Here is a 14,200-nt window from a genome sequence, read left to right as displayed (position 1 = left end):
AGGCAAGCCTGATTCGGATTTCCCTGACCCGGCCGTCAGCAGAGGAGTGGACACGACAAATGGACTGTCAAAAATCTGTTGAGCAACTAAAGCACCTATTCACAATGGATCCGATCCTCCAGCACCCGGACCCAAATAAACTATTTGTGGTCCAGGCTGATGCTAGTGATACAGCGGTGGCAGCTGTTCTAATACAAAAGAATGCCCAAAATGAACTAATGACGTGGGCTTATGTATCAAAAAATTAGCGGACACAGAGTGCAGATGGGCAGTATGGGAAAAAGAGGCTTTTGCGGTGTGGTGGGGTCTCCTATCCTGGAGACATTTCCTAAAGGGGATGAAGGAACCTTTCGAAGTGTGGATGGACCACAAAAACCTCGAGGCCCTGAGGACCCCTCGGAAGCTTTCCCCCAAGCAGGTTCGATGGGCTCAGTATTTCAAACATTTTAACTTCACCCTGAAGTAGATCCTAGGTGGGAAGAACCTACTAGCTGACACCTTATCGAGAAAGCCCCAGTTTGACAGCCGATGGGAAGAGGTGGTTCACGCCATGATCTCTAAAACCCAACCTGTGGCCCAGGCTTGCACTCAAACGCAACCGCGCTGTGGTTCCGATCTCCCTGGAGACAAGTTGACGGTGGAGCTTAAATCAGCCCTATCAGCCAAACCTGGTTCGAGGAAAACCTAACGGACCTGACCCTAAGAGAGGGATTGGCTTGGAAGGAGAGTAAGATTTATGTGCCCAGCAGTATATGACTCACAGTGCTACAGCAGAATCACGATTCTCGACTAGGGGGCCACTTTGGATTTTTAAAAATCCTCTGTTTAGCTAGAAGACAATTCTGGTGGCCAAGGATGAAAGCTGATATAGAAGACTATGCGCCACCTGCCCCACCATGAAGTCCAGACCAGGGAAGCCCCCGGGGCTTCTCCAGACCGTGGCTAAACCCATGAAACCCTGGGAGGAGATTGCTATGGATTTCATAGTTGAGCTCCCTGACAGCGGAGGGAACAGAGTGATTTGGATGGTCGTTGATTTATTTTCCAAACAAGAACATTTCACTGCCTGCAGCGGGCTACCCTCGGCCAAGAACCTGGCAAAACTGTTGGTAAGACATATCTACAGACTACATGAGGTTCCACGGAGAATATCAGGTCGCGGGGTCCAATTTATTGCTAAGTTCTGGAAGTCCTGCAGTCCATTGGGTCATCCCAGTGGCTTAGCTCAGCTTTCCATCTGTTGACTAAGAAAGCCGTTGAAAAATTGAATGCCATGATGGAATAATACATTAGATGTAAATTACCAGCAAGAAAACTGGGCGGAGTTGTTACCATTTGCAGAAGTGGCTTATAATAATGCAGTACATAGTAGCACTCAGTTAACTCCTTTTCAGATAACTATGGGCATGGATTTTGTACTGATGCCTGAGCTGCCCAGAGAGCCACCAGCTTCCATGTCCCTTACAGAATGGATGAACTCATTGAAAAAGGGTTGGGAGGACACTAAGAAGGTTTTGGCTGAGTTGGTGGAGAAGTATAAAGCCCAGGTCGACAAGCACCAGTCTCTCCAACCACCTTTCCGAATAGGGGATAGTGTATTTGTCAACCAAATACTTAAGATTGCGGTTACCTAGCAGGAAGTTTGGACCTAAGTTAATAGGTCCCTTTCCTATAGTGAAGGTGATTAACCCAGTGACTGTCCAACTTAGCCTTTCTCGAATATTAGGGAAAGTGCACCTGGTGTTTCATAGTAGCTTATTGAAACCAATGAGAGGATCTAATTTAAGGTCCTTACCAGCTGCTCCCCTCCCTCCTTTGATAGTCCAAGGAGAGACTCATTATGAAATTAAGAAATCCTTGACTCTAGGCTATACAGGGGTCGTTTACAATATTTGGTCCACTGGAAGGGGTATCCGTTGTCCGATGCTACGAGGGTGAAAAGTTGGAATATGAATTAAACAATTTCATGATAAATTCCCTGACAAGCCTAAGGGTCCTCCTGGAGGGGGGAGATGGGGTTAGGAGAGTGTGTACAGGGCATTAACCCTATCATTTGTATTTTGTCTTCTTTTTCAGGGTTTGTTTTCTTCTGCGGGGGGGGGGATGCCTATCAGCTTTGGAAGCCCTACTAGGCCAGAAGCTTCCCTGCTGCCACTTTCCCATGGGTGGGAAAGAAGGAGGGGGAGGAGTTAGTGGGGGGGCCTTAGACACAATAACATTCTTCCTGCCAGTCAAGGTCAGGCCAGTCCTGCAGCTGGAGAAGGAGTGGTCGGAGTGATGTATTGAGATGGGACGGTTGGCGATTGGACCATGGCAGAGAAATTATGGGTTGGGTTTAAAGGTTTGATTTACTGAGGGAAAACCCGGATCACTCAGATTCGGAGTTTCCAGATGTGCCAGTTTACCTATCCTAGTAAAAGAATTTTGAAAGATGCCTGCTTCGGAGTTGTTACTTGGGAAGGCGGATTTCTGGAACGCTGACAGATAATACATGATGTAAATATTATGCTCCCATTTAAAAAACTGTAGTTCAAACTCATGTCAAGTTACAGTTCATATGTATTTGAAAAGAAGATTTGGTCTGTGGAAAGGGGAGAACAATTACAAACCGAATTGGCTGGTAATTCTACTGATCACACTGGCATATCTAGAATCATTTCTAAAACCTACATTACCTTGAATGCAAACTTGTTTTGTTTGTTTTAATCACAACACATAGCTTATTTTACAGCTATGAAAAGTATGAAAGCCTTATGAATTAACATCAGAATACTCTGGAAGTGTTTCAAGTGGAAACCACTGAAAAGCGTTGGAAAAGGTGATAATTTACAAAAATTATTGGATAGACAGTTTTAATATTTACATCTGGCAAAAAAGCTTTAATGACAATGATTAATCACTTATCAATTTGTACTTCCCAAAAAAATCAATGCCTTGTCTTTAGAAAATATTATTTATGTGTCAATAATATTATACAAGATTAAATATTTCAAATTCAATAATTGGCCTACAAGACCAAATTTTATGCCCATCAGTTCTTTATTAGATTGTTATTTTAAGTGATTCATCCCATCTCACAGTAAAGCATTTATTTTACCTGGGTCAGAAGCTAAAACTGATTTTAAAAATTCAGCAAGAAATATCTGAGCTCTGGAAAGCCAAAAGCTCAAATTCTCACAGAATCAGTAAGATCTCCAGGTACTTGGAGACTGGTGATTGTTTTGCAGAAAGCAAATACAACCTCTCACTTACAGTCAGCTATCAAACTAAACAATTGGTAAGATTTTTTTTAGCTCAACCTGAAGTTACAGAAAGCTAGAGCATGTTTACCAGCTTACTATATAGATCAAAAAATCTATTAAATGAGTAATAAATGAGTAATCTATTAAATAAATAATAGAGCTGATTACATAAGGTCAGAATATTTTAAGAAATGGGTTTGCAAACCCAAGGTAAACTTTTTGTAACTTTAAAAATGAACCATTTAATAGCATTATAGTAATTCCAATCCCGTTTATAGTTAAATATATAAATATTTAAAAATCCTGTCTGTTTTTAAATATGTTAATTATAGTTTGATTCAATTAAGTAATATTTTCAAAATGTTATTTCCAACACAACAAAAAGGTCATTTTTAGAAAGAAAATTATCTGGGCACATCTTGTTTTCCTTTTTGGAGTATCATACTTTAAATTATTCAAAATAAAGTTTATGATGCATTAACTTTCAACTGTTTGTAGTCAGATAAAATGAAATATTACTCTTGCCCAGTGTGCACCATTTGTGCACCTAATGAATAGGATTTCATCTTATTTTCAAAAGAAGAATTTCTTTATACTTGTATAAATATATTACTTCCAAATCAGCTTCTTGCTATACTTGCTCTAAAGAAAAGCTATTGAGACATTTTCATAACTGCAACCATTTGATAAGGATTTATACTGAAATAAAATACGTTATATGAAAATCTGAAAGGAATTTTAGGAATATGTGAACCTTCAGTTCAGTTCAAAAATCAAATTCCAAAGTGATTCATTTGAATCATCTTTTCAAATCCAGTCTTTGAACTGAACTTCCAAAATAATTTCATACACTAAAACAGGTGTATTTGAATTAATGAGAAGATCTGATACTCAGATATTCAGTTCAGTTGAATAAAAACTTCAGTTGAAGTTTTTATTCAATTGAACTGAATTTTCAGAGTGGATTGATGATTAGAATCAATCATGCAAATCACGTTGAAAATCTGAATCAAACTAATTATTAAAATTAAATTCTACTATATATTGAATGAATTGATACATTTCAATTTATTTGTTTATTATTTATACGCACTGCCCATCAAGTCTGGAGTTGTTAGGTTTCCCCCTACCCACCCCAGCCCTACCCACACCCAAATATTATAATTTTGTGTAGATTTTGGTTACAAAGCCTCCAGTGAAGACAAAAAAAATATGTCTGCTGGCCATTACCTTGTTGTTCCGCTCAACACCTGTGTAATCTGCTTCTGGAGGAATTGTTATATGTAGTTCGGCTTCATAGGCACCTTCTCCTTCATTTCTTGAATTGATTGTAAGCATGAGATAGTTTTCTTCCCCAATTACAATCTGATCCCTATCACTACAAAAAAATATATGTTACAATCCAATCCATTATTGTGAGGACAAGATATATGTAATGAGGCTAGAACTGCAGTCAATATGTTCCTGTAAGCATTCCTGTGACAAGTTCTAAGTGAAAGTAAATATTGTATAAACAGTTTTGCCCTAATGAAGCAAAATGTTTGCTCTTTTGCTTAAATAAACAAAGTTTCAAGAAGCAAAAATATACAGAAGGGATTTGGATTTTATAACTGCAAGAAACCTTTGATGCTGTACATTTGACAAATTGGAAAAAGTAAACTAAAGACTAAAGTTAGCTCTCAACATGCAACGTTTAAAATTGATTTCTAATTGCATGCATGCACTTTCCAATACTCTACTATTGTATTGTATACTTTCCCTGTACACATTTTTAATGAACACCTTTATTCCATTAAGTACAATACATATGTTTACTTGTTCCAACTTACGGCATAACGGAAAGTTTCAAGTCAGGAATGCACACGTTGTCTTCTCCACAATCCACAAGAATGTATGCCTAAATTGTCCAAAACATGCATTGCTCATGTTAGGGCTCTTTGGCAGGAATTCCAGCCATTTCCTTTTTTACTTTTTGTTTCTTTTGATAGCCATTATAAATATCTTCCCCCAAAGGAGAGAAGCAACTTAGAACTAAGAAGAAATTTCCTGACAGTTAGAACAATCAATAAATGGAACAACTTGCCTGCAGAAGTTGTGAATGCTCCAACACTGGAAATTTTTAAGAAAATGTTGGATAGCCATTTTGTTTGAAATGGTGTAGGGTTTCCTGCCTGGGCAGGGGGTTGGACTAGAAGGCCTCCAAGGTCCCTTCCAACTCTGTTATTATGGTATGTTAACAGATTTTGATCCTTTCAAACCCTGATCTTAATACAACAAGCCACACTCAGTTACTTATATATGTAAAGCCAGGTTATGTTCTGTATACTGGGTATGTACAAATATTTTTTCCATTCCAAAGCAAGGAAAATGCTCTCACATCTTGTTATTGTTAGCTAGGACTACATGAATGAAAACTCTTTGAAAATGCAGTTGGAGGAGAGTAACAAATTTAAGGCTAGTGTGGTTCAATTAACTCACCACAATGAACTAATTTGGCTCAAGTTGCTAAGGGAATGCTGAAACTGCTAAATAGACCATCTTATAGAATAAACTTCATAATGTGGTAGAATTTGCATGCAAAGGCACATACCTGTTTCTCCATTCTGTTTTCTTGGTAATAATTCAATATTGGGCTCACAGCTAATACATCAGAAAATGTGGATTCATCCAGTTTATAGTTCAAGCTAATATTGATTGGAGACAATTTATCTCTAAATTCAGTTTCATCCTATAGGAATTAAATTATAGGAATCTAAATTTTGACCTATATCAATCATCATTCTTCATGAATGCACAAAAGAAATATCTGATTTTTATTTCAATAATAATAGAATTAATATTCCAGTCCTATGATTATTTAGATGTTAGGATGATTACTTTCGATGGGATGAACTTTTCATCACAAAAATGCATAGGCTCACAGGCTAAGACATTTAAAAAGACAAAGAACAAGTTATTAATTTCTATTAAAGCTTCTATGACACTTTGCCTCCATGTACATTAGAAATGGCTAGCTAAATTTATTTAAAAAATGATACAGTGGTAAAAATATGGACAGGAGAAATCCAATTTCAAATCTACATTGTATTATGAACCTCACTAGATAGCTTCAGATCAACCATTATCTCTCAGAGTAACCTAACTTGTGGAATTTTGTGGAAAAAATGTGCATAATAACTTGTATGTCCTCTCAGCTCCAGGAAGGAAGGAAGGAAGGAGGGAAGGAAAACTCCTCTATCGTCTTCCAGATAGTTCTGGATTGATCAAGTAGATAGGGAACTGAGACCAGGCCCATTTCAGAGCAAAACGAAACTTTGTACTGTTAAATATACAAGCATAAAATGCAATTCAGTAAAAAACTCTGAAGGTTCCACCAATCTAAAGGGCCCATTTGATTCTACATTTTCTCTAACAAGTATATTTATTTCTGTGCCTTTCTGAAAAGTTAATTGAAACATCATCTTCCACATAAGCAACACCACAGAAACAGAATTGAATTTAGCTACTGAAATTGAATATATCTGATGTTCTTGGAACATCTGTAAACACTATTTATACATTTGGACAATATATATGTGAGTGTTATTACTGTATTTGCATACATTTGAACTGAACTGGCACTAATATAATCTGATATCGAATATACTCCACATACTTTGTGAATTTTTAGATGTATTTAAGTATTTTATATTAGCACATGAAAGCAATTTCAATATCTGACATTTCATAATTCATATAGAAAGATTTTACTGTTTAATAGTTCTAATGCACGGGTGTCAACCTCAATCGTGTCATGTAATTATCATGATATATTGTGGCTTTTTTGCCTTTGCAGAGCTGGAATGGGCGTGGCTTGCACATGATGCATCCAGCCCACAGGCTGCTAGTTTGACATCCCTGTTCTAATGTACCATAATTGTCAAGCTACTAACTTTAGAGAAACAATTTTTGCGCTGAAATAGATATTTCGTTATGTGACTGCCTTGTCACAGAAAGTTCTGGGGATGTATGCTAGAGTCTAAACTGATATTAAATAGGGTTGGATTACATTTCATCACTAGCAACTGTGAGTTGGTGGTGCACTAGCAACTGTGAGTTGGTGGTGCATTTTCATATGGTTTGAAAAAATGTGATGGGCAATAGAGATAAGACAATATTCCATGTTACTTCAGATACTGCATTGTAATTTGAACAATCAACAACGAGTCTTTTGAGAAAAAATTCAAAACACAAAAACAATTTCTTTGATTTTCTCTAAAATGTTGAACACTTATAAAGGAGAAAATACATCCTTAATTTGTACAATCTATATAGATTAAAAAATTTCTTAATGCCATATGCACATTCCAAATAAGCTAAATGGGATTCAATTTATATTTTAACAGGGCGAACATGCAACTTATCTCATTATTTTATCCCCCTCATTTGTTGAGTGTTTCAGTAAAGTATGGTTATTTTTCAACTATTATAAGTTTGAAGGAGAAAGTTCATGTAAATTATTATTTCAAAACTATACAATTAAAATACATCAGATTTACAAAACCGATTACATTTTTTAATTTATTTTAGCTGTCATTGTGTACTCATCCATATTCAAACTAATTCCAGAATAACTATCCTGAAAGTATGATTTTCTTGTCCAGCAAAGAACAAAACTTACTCTAAGATAAACCACAAAGTCCTTGCAAGTGGGCCAATTCTGTGCAGTTATCATGAAGGAGAAGACATGTTGTGACTGATGATAATCAAGGAAGAGAGTCCTCTTAACAGCTCCTTTGGTTTTTAGTGAATCTAACTGTAGTTCAGCTTTCAGAACTAAAGAACATTAGGAAACAAAATGTTGTAAAAGGCAAATACTGTCCTTCACATTCTGCTCTGATTTAAGAGAAAGCTGCTGTTTTTGTAGCTTCTATACATTCACTGAATCAACTACCTTCCTCTATAAGTAGGATATCCATGTATTTCTTTTGGTATTGTAAAGAAGAAAACAAAGATTATTGTTCTTTACTGCCTTTTAACCAGAAATTCACCACATCAAAACAAAAATGTACATTATTTCTACAATACTCTCCCAAGTAAAATGGTTCTAAATTTAACATTTTTGATAGACCCAATACTTTCATAGCAGAACTAATACCAGCTTTATTCCCACAAAGATAGATGTGATTGTCTTTACTGTCTTTCAAGACATTATTTAAATGGCTAAATTCTATGCTGGGTTAAGTGCTGGGTTAAGTGGCAACAGCCGTCCTCATCCCACAGAGGCTCTATAGTCAAAGGACTGTAGTTCAGGCAAACTGGGAAAATAACATAATTTTTGCAGTTGCCTTCATCCAGCACTTCTCTTCAGATTGAGAAATTAAGGAAATGCCAAATTTAGAAAGTGCCACTACTCTTCCTTTCATAACCATCTATTCTCTAGCTGTGGTCCTAAGTTAAATCTTCTATAACCTAGACTAGGGGTATCAAACTCGCAGCCCTTGGGCCAGATGCATCATAAGCTAGTCATGCCCACCTCCAGTTTAGCAAAGGGGGAAAATGTCACGATACATCACATGATGATAACGTGAAGCTGCAAGTTTGACACCCCTGATCTAGACCAAGATCTTTCAACCTTTGTTCCATGGAACCCTGGGTTCTGTGAGAACTTGATGGGATTCAGAGAAAGACTAAAAAAAGTAAAAGTTCGCTTGAACCCAGCCAATTTTCTATCACCATTGCCTTGTCTCTGAAGCAGAGGTTCGAGGATTTTTTAAAAAATTGTAATTAAAAGGTTCTGCAACCTGAAAAATCTTGAAAATCCTTAAGTAGAGGAATCCAGAGCAGTGTTTCTAAACTTCAACATTTTAAAGATATGTGGGCTTCAACTTGCAGCTGGCAAGCTAGAATTGAAGTTCACACATCTTAAAGTTGCTGGGAATTCTTGTCCTTAAAAGATTCCATAATTTTCTCTTCTGGCTCAAAACTTTACTGTCATCTGAGGTATAATCAGTGTTGAATAAAAACTAGTCACTCTCTTTGTAGTTCTCTTGCTAGCCTAAGGGCACAGCCCTGCTTCAATTTCAGAGCCATCAGAGCCTTCTCCTGTCTCATAACCAAGTGAAAATATAAGACTATAGACATAGCTGGGTCATCTTGAAAAATTCACAACCAGCACTTAGCAGGGATGCACCAAGCCCTGCCAATCTTTGTGAGTCCTTTGCTGGGTAATATATGTTACATCCACTTCCAGTTGTACTAGAAAAAGCAGCAATCCCAAGATCACCTATACATGAGGGAAGATTATTTAAAATGAAATATGAACCATTTACTACTGAATAAATACTGGCTCTTAATTCATAAACATGTTTCATGGGCTTAAGTTTTGTCTCACTATCTTGTTTCTTATAGCACAGGGACTGCAAAATATACACTTATTTATTTGTTTACTAATTTAGGGTGGATGGCAGAACAGTTTACAAACAGAAAACTAAGAACAACAAAGCAAAACCAATTAATCAAAACAAATTCAAATTAAGAAGAGCTAATAATGAGGACTCTGTCTGACGATCACCTAAAAACCTTAACTTCATATTAACCAGGCAACCCAATACTTTTGCAATATTTTGAATTGATTGCCAGTTGGTTAAAAGATGTAATTCAATATTCTGATCAACTTCAGAGTCTTATGTGGTTTGGAATGTGGGTCAGTCCAGTCAAGTGTGCTAAAAAGTGTGCTTGCTAAGATTCCCATTGTTTGTCAGGTCTTTGTCAGAAGAGATTTGAAGGCCAACATTCTCTGCAGAGGTTTCCCCTGTGATATGCTTTCATCAAATGTTAGGCATACATTACCTTTTAATACATGGGAAACTATCAAAATATATTTTTCCATTGTGTATTTAAAAACTGCTGTAGAAATACACAAAATGCCTGGGTATGAAATGAATTTTCTTATTGATGAATGCTACATGGTGCTATAATTATAATATACTATAGTAATTGTTTATTATGTTTATGGTTTGATGTATTTAGTACTTTTCTTTTATTGTTCCATTTTTCTGTATTTATTCATCTAGAACTTGTATGACCTTTAGTTACATATATTGGAGGGTTATGAATTTGAAGCGCTAGAGAACTCTAGGCTGAGAATGGTTGACTTAAAGCTTTTATCACTAGCAACATAAAACATGCTTGTTATTTGCATTCCTGGCATTAGCACCTAATTTTAAGAATGTTAATATCTGGCTGAAAGAATGTTAAATTGCGCAAACCATAAAGACATCTATAACTTTTAAAATATCCCACAATATTCTCATCAAAATTTTCAAAATTTTCAAAATTTCCAAATCCCACAACTTTCAATGCTAACATGCAAATATAAAAAAGACTTACCTATATTATCTGAGAAACCTGGACTCTGAAAACCTGCACAAACTGCTACAGTAAAACTGTAAAGGAAAGAGAAAAACACTCTTATGGAAATTCTTGTAGACATTTTTAAAAATCTTATTAATATCTGTTTTCTTTTGTCTTCTTTACAAATCTTGCCATATAAAACATACTGCTCAAATAGCATTTTGATTATTCATCCATCTTCCATCTCTGCTGCTTAATTAAAAGAAACCTAATTCTGACTTTTTTCTAAATTATCTTCCTAGACAACATTACTAAATAATTATGCTTTTAAAACCAGGGATCTCAAGCTCTTAAATGCCAAGACCCATGCCTAGTCATCTAACAAAATCAAAATCATCAAAAAAATGCAGAAATTTAGTCTATATTCACAAATAACCACATATAGATGGTTTAATCATTATAGACCCATCATCACCACCGCAGATATATGCATACATGCATTCTGTGCCACACAGCTACAATTTACTGCTAATCAATATGGCTGGTAATTTTATTTATATATCACATTTAGAAACTGTCCTTCTCCCTCATAGAGAAACTGTTAACAGCATGTATTCTTGCTAGGGATAATGCCGGTTTAATTCACACCATCTAATTAGATATTCATACAAAGTAAGTTCAAGTTGAAGTCAGTTTCTGAGTGTAGTAAAGAAGGCTTATTATCATTGACTCTAAAAGTTTTTAGGAAGTGTTATTTCATACTTTCCCAAGAATTATCAAATTCTTCTGGTTCTTCTGAGAAATGAATAAGACAATGTTTCTTAAATGATGGGTCAAAAAAAGGAATGAAAACAAGAATCTTGCATGTGGCATGCCAATTGCATATGACAATTAAAACTAAATATGTAGATTAGTCTGATCTACCTGGAAGGGCTGAGATTCCCCTTGAGATCAATCAGGCCTTGTTCCCCTATGTTTCTAAAAATCTTTAAGGCCTTGGTTTTTCTTACAAGTATTGGGACACTGTGAGGTTGGGATCCAGTAATGTTCTTTGTGCATATGTGAGGACATATGTGGAAATATTGTTGTTTGTGAGTTGCATAAGATAGAGGCTATATAAAACAACAAATAATCTAACTTTGGATCAAATAATCAATCAATCAATCAATGACTTACAATAAAGACACCAGATAAGGCCAGTACAGGACTGATATAGGACTATACCAGTCTTACAGTGGTTTAATTCTAACTTAATAATTTAGAACAACTGTTTTGTGTCTCTAGAGAGATCAGCACAAAACAATAGTCATCCTTATCTTAAGTCTCCTTACTTTCAATAAGATGATAAAATGGCAGTATAAATTCTTGACACCTACAACAGATTGTTCTGTTTGTTTTTCTCTTTTTCAAGTACATGTAATTAGGATGCATTTTATCTATATATTTATCTATGTTTTTGGATAAAGCATGTACACCTTAGTATCAACATTGCTTGACATAGTGTAAGCCGCCCTGAGTCTTCGGAGAAGGGCGGGATATAAATGCAAATAATAATTAAAAAAAACATGCTCCTTCTGTTGATTGATGCCACATTTTGCTGATTTACAGCTATTCCTGCAGAAATGTTGAAGAGGGGAACAGAGTTGGGATAGAGAAAGTAACATCTTATTCAAATGCTCACCAGACTAAGACTATAGAGAGGGGACATGGTGGTGCAGAGGCTCAGTGACACTGCAATAGCCAGCCAGAAATGATGTGCACTCCAATGGTTTGAGCCAGGTTCTCTGAGACAGACTGAGCTCCCATTGCTTGATCCCTGGCTCCTGCCACCCAGTAGTTCGAAAGCATGCAATATTGCAAGTAGACAAATGGGTGCCATTTTGGTGTGGAAAAGACTTTGCTATGTTCATGTGTTGGACGGTGGAAGTCAACGCTGGATGAAAGGCATCATGACACGAGGCAAGGCATGACTGGCAGAGAGGAGCCAGCAACCCAAGCACCACTAGTTAATTAGTGTACAATAAATTCTATAGAGACTAAGGTACCACTAACTTAATTTGAATTCAACTTTCTGCTTACTACATATTTTATCCAAACTTTAAATAATTTTTTTATGATTTCTCTGTAGGTAAGAAAACAAAATACATACATTTTAATAACAATTCTCCATCTGATTCAAAACAATATTTTCTTTATACTAGATACTATTTTTACATTATAATTCAAATCTTTAGATTTCTTGGCCTTTTTAATGGTTCATATGATTGTTCATTCATTTTATTTTGAAATGTCAATCAAAAGGCATTTTGCACAAGTTGCACAGCTGGCTAAGAGATACAGAAACATATCCCATGGTGTAAAGGAAATATTTGTCTCTTGGAGTTTCCCTAATAATTGTTTGCATATGTATAACATGAAGTTTTAACAACTACAGAGAAAAAATACAGAATGAAAAAGTAGCAGCTGTTCTTCAATCATTTGGGAAGACTGCATTAATTTTTTTTTATAGTAAGAGTTAAATCTCCAGGGCACTGTATTTTATTTTTATTTTTTTAATTTTTAAATTTTTTTATTATTTTTTTTGCAACAAACAAACAAAAAGAAAATACATTATTACACCCTTGTGCTATACATAAAAGGAAGATTTGGGTCTTCGGATATATCCTCATGATTGCCAAAATCCACGTTCTCGAGGTACAGGTACTGAAGCGTCCAATGTTCCAAGCGCAAAGTCCACAAATGGTTTCCAAGTCTTCCAGAAAATATCTTCTTTATACACACCACTTCTAATTTTAATATCACATGTCATTTTATCATTTAAAGCTAATTTCCACATTTCAGAATTCCACTCTTCTATTCTAAAAATCACATCTAGTTTCCAATATCTAGCTATTATAATTCTACCTATTATAATCATAATTCTAATCAATTCTTTTCATATTTTGTTAATTCTATTTCCTTAATTACCAACAATAATATAGTTTCCACTCTAAATGTTATTACTTTCCCCATCATTTCAAATATCATTTTCTCCAATTGTTGCCAAAACTTGTTTACCTTATCACCATTACACCACATATGGTCTTAAGTCCCCAATTCCATCTCACATCTCCAACATTTTTACTAGTTTTTTTATCCATTTGTGACAATCTTACTGGAGTCAAATACCATTTCCAAACAACTTTATAATTGTGCTCTTTAATCCTTATAGATAAAGTTCTCATAATTCTACTCTTCCAATTCACATTCCAATCTGATTCTGGTATTTCAATATTAAGATCTTTTTCCCAATTTGTCCTCATCACTCTTTGTAATTTTTCATCAGAATTTATAATCTTATAAACCCTACTAACGAGTCCCTTTAGCCCAATTTCATCTTTCATAATCCGAGATACTAAATATTCAAATTCAGTTTCACATCTATTTATCGAATAATTTTCCTTTAGTTTTTTTGTCCATTTTTCTATCTGTATTTTTCAAACCAACTTAACCCTAATTTTTCAATAATTTCTTTATTCCTCCTTTCATTTCCCATAACTTTTATCCAATCTTTAATAATTTCTATATTTTCCTCTTTAATCACTTCATTACGTTTTATATTATTTTTAAATCGCCAAATTCCA

At 35.4% G+C, this 14,200-nt stretch overlaps 1 protein-coding gene across 3 annotated transcripts in view; it reads right to left on the bottom strand.

Moving 5' to 3' along the window:
- The window catches only part of ITGA8 (integrin subunit alpha 8), a 173,433-nt gene that overhangs the window by 61,996 nt on the left and 97,237 nt on the right, over window positions 1-14,200 (bottom strand). For all 3 annotated transcript variants that reach the window (XM_058179912.1, XM_058179911.1, XM_058179910.1), the window contains exons 16-20: window positions 10,614-10,669; window positions 7,903-8,057; window positions 5,833-5,970; window positions 5,072-5,139; window positions 4,473-4,620 (exon numbers count right to left, since the gene is read on the bottom strand). In XM_058179912.1, coding sequence (XP_058035895.1) covers window positions 4,473-4,620; window positions 5,072-5,139; window positions 5,833-5,970; window positions 7,903-8,057; window positions 10,614-10,669 — 565 coding nt within the window. The remainder of the gene's footprint in view (window positions 1-4,472; window positions 4,621-5,071; window positions 5,140-5,832; window positions 5,971-7,902; window positions 8,058-10,613; window positions 10,670-14,200) is intronic.

The sequence above is a fragment of the Ahaetulla prasina genome, chromosome 4, assembly GCF_028640845.1.
Source record: "Ahaetulla prasina isolate Xishuangbanna chromosome 4, ASM2864084v1, whole genome shotgun sequence".
NCBI lineage: Eukaryota > Metazoa > Chordata > Lepidosauria > Squamata > Colubridae > Ahaetulla > Ahaetulla prasina.
This window is presented reverse-complemented; position numbering and strand designations above follow the sequence as displayed.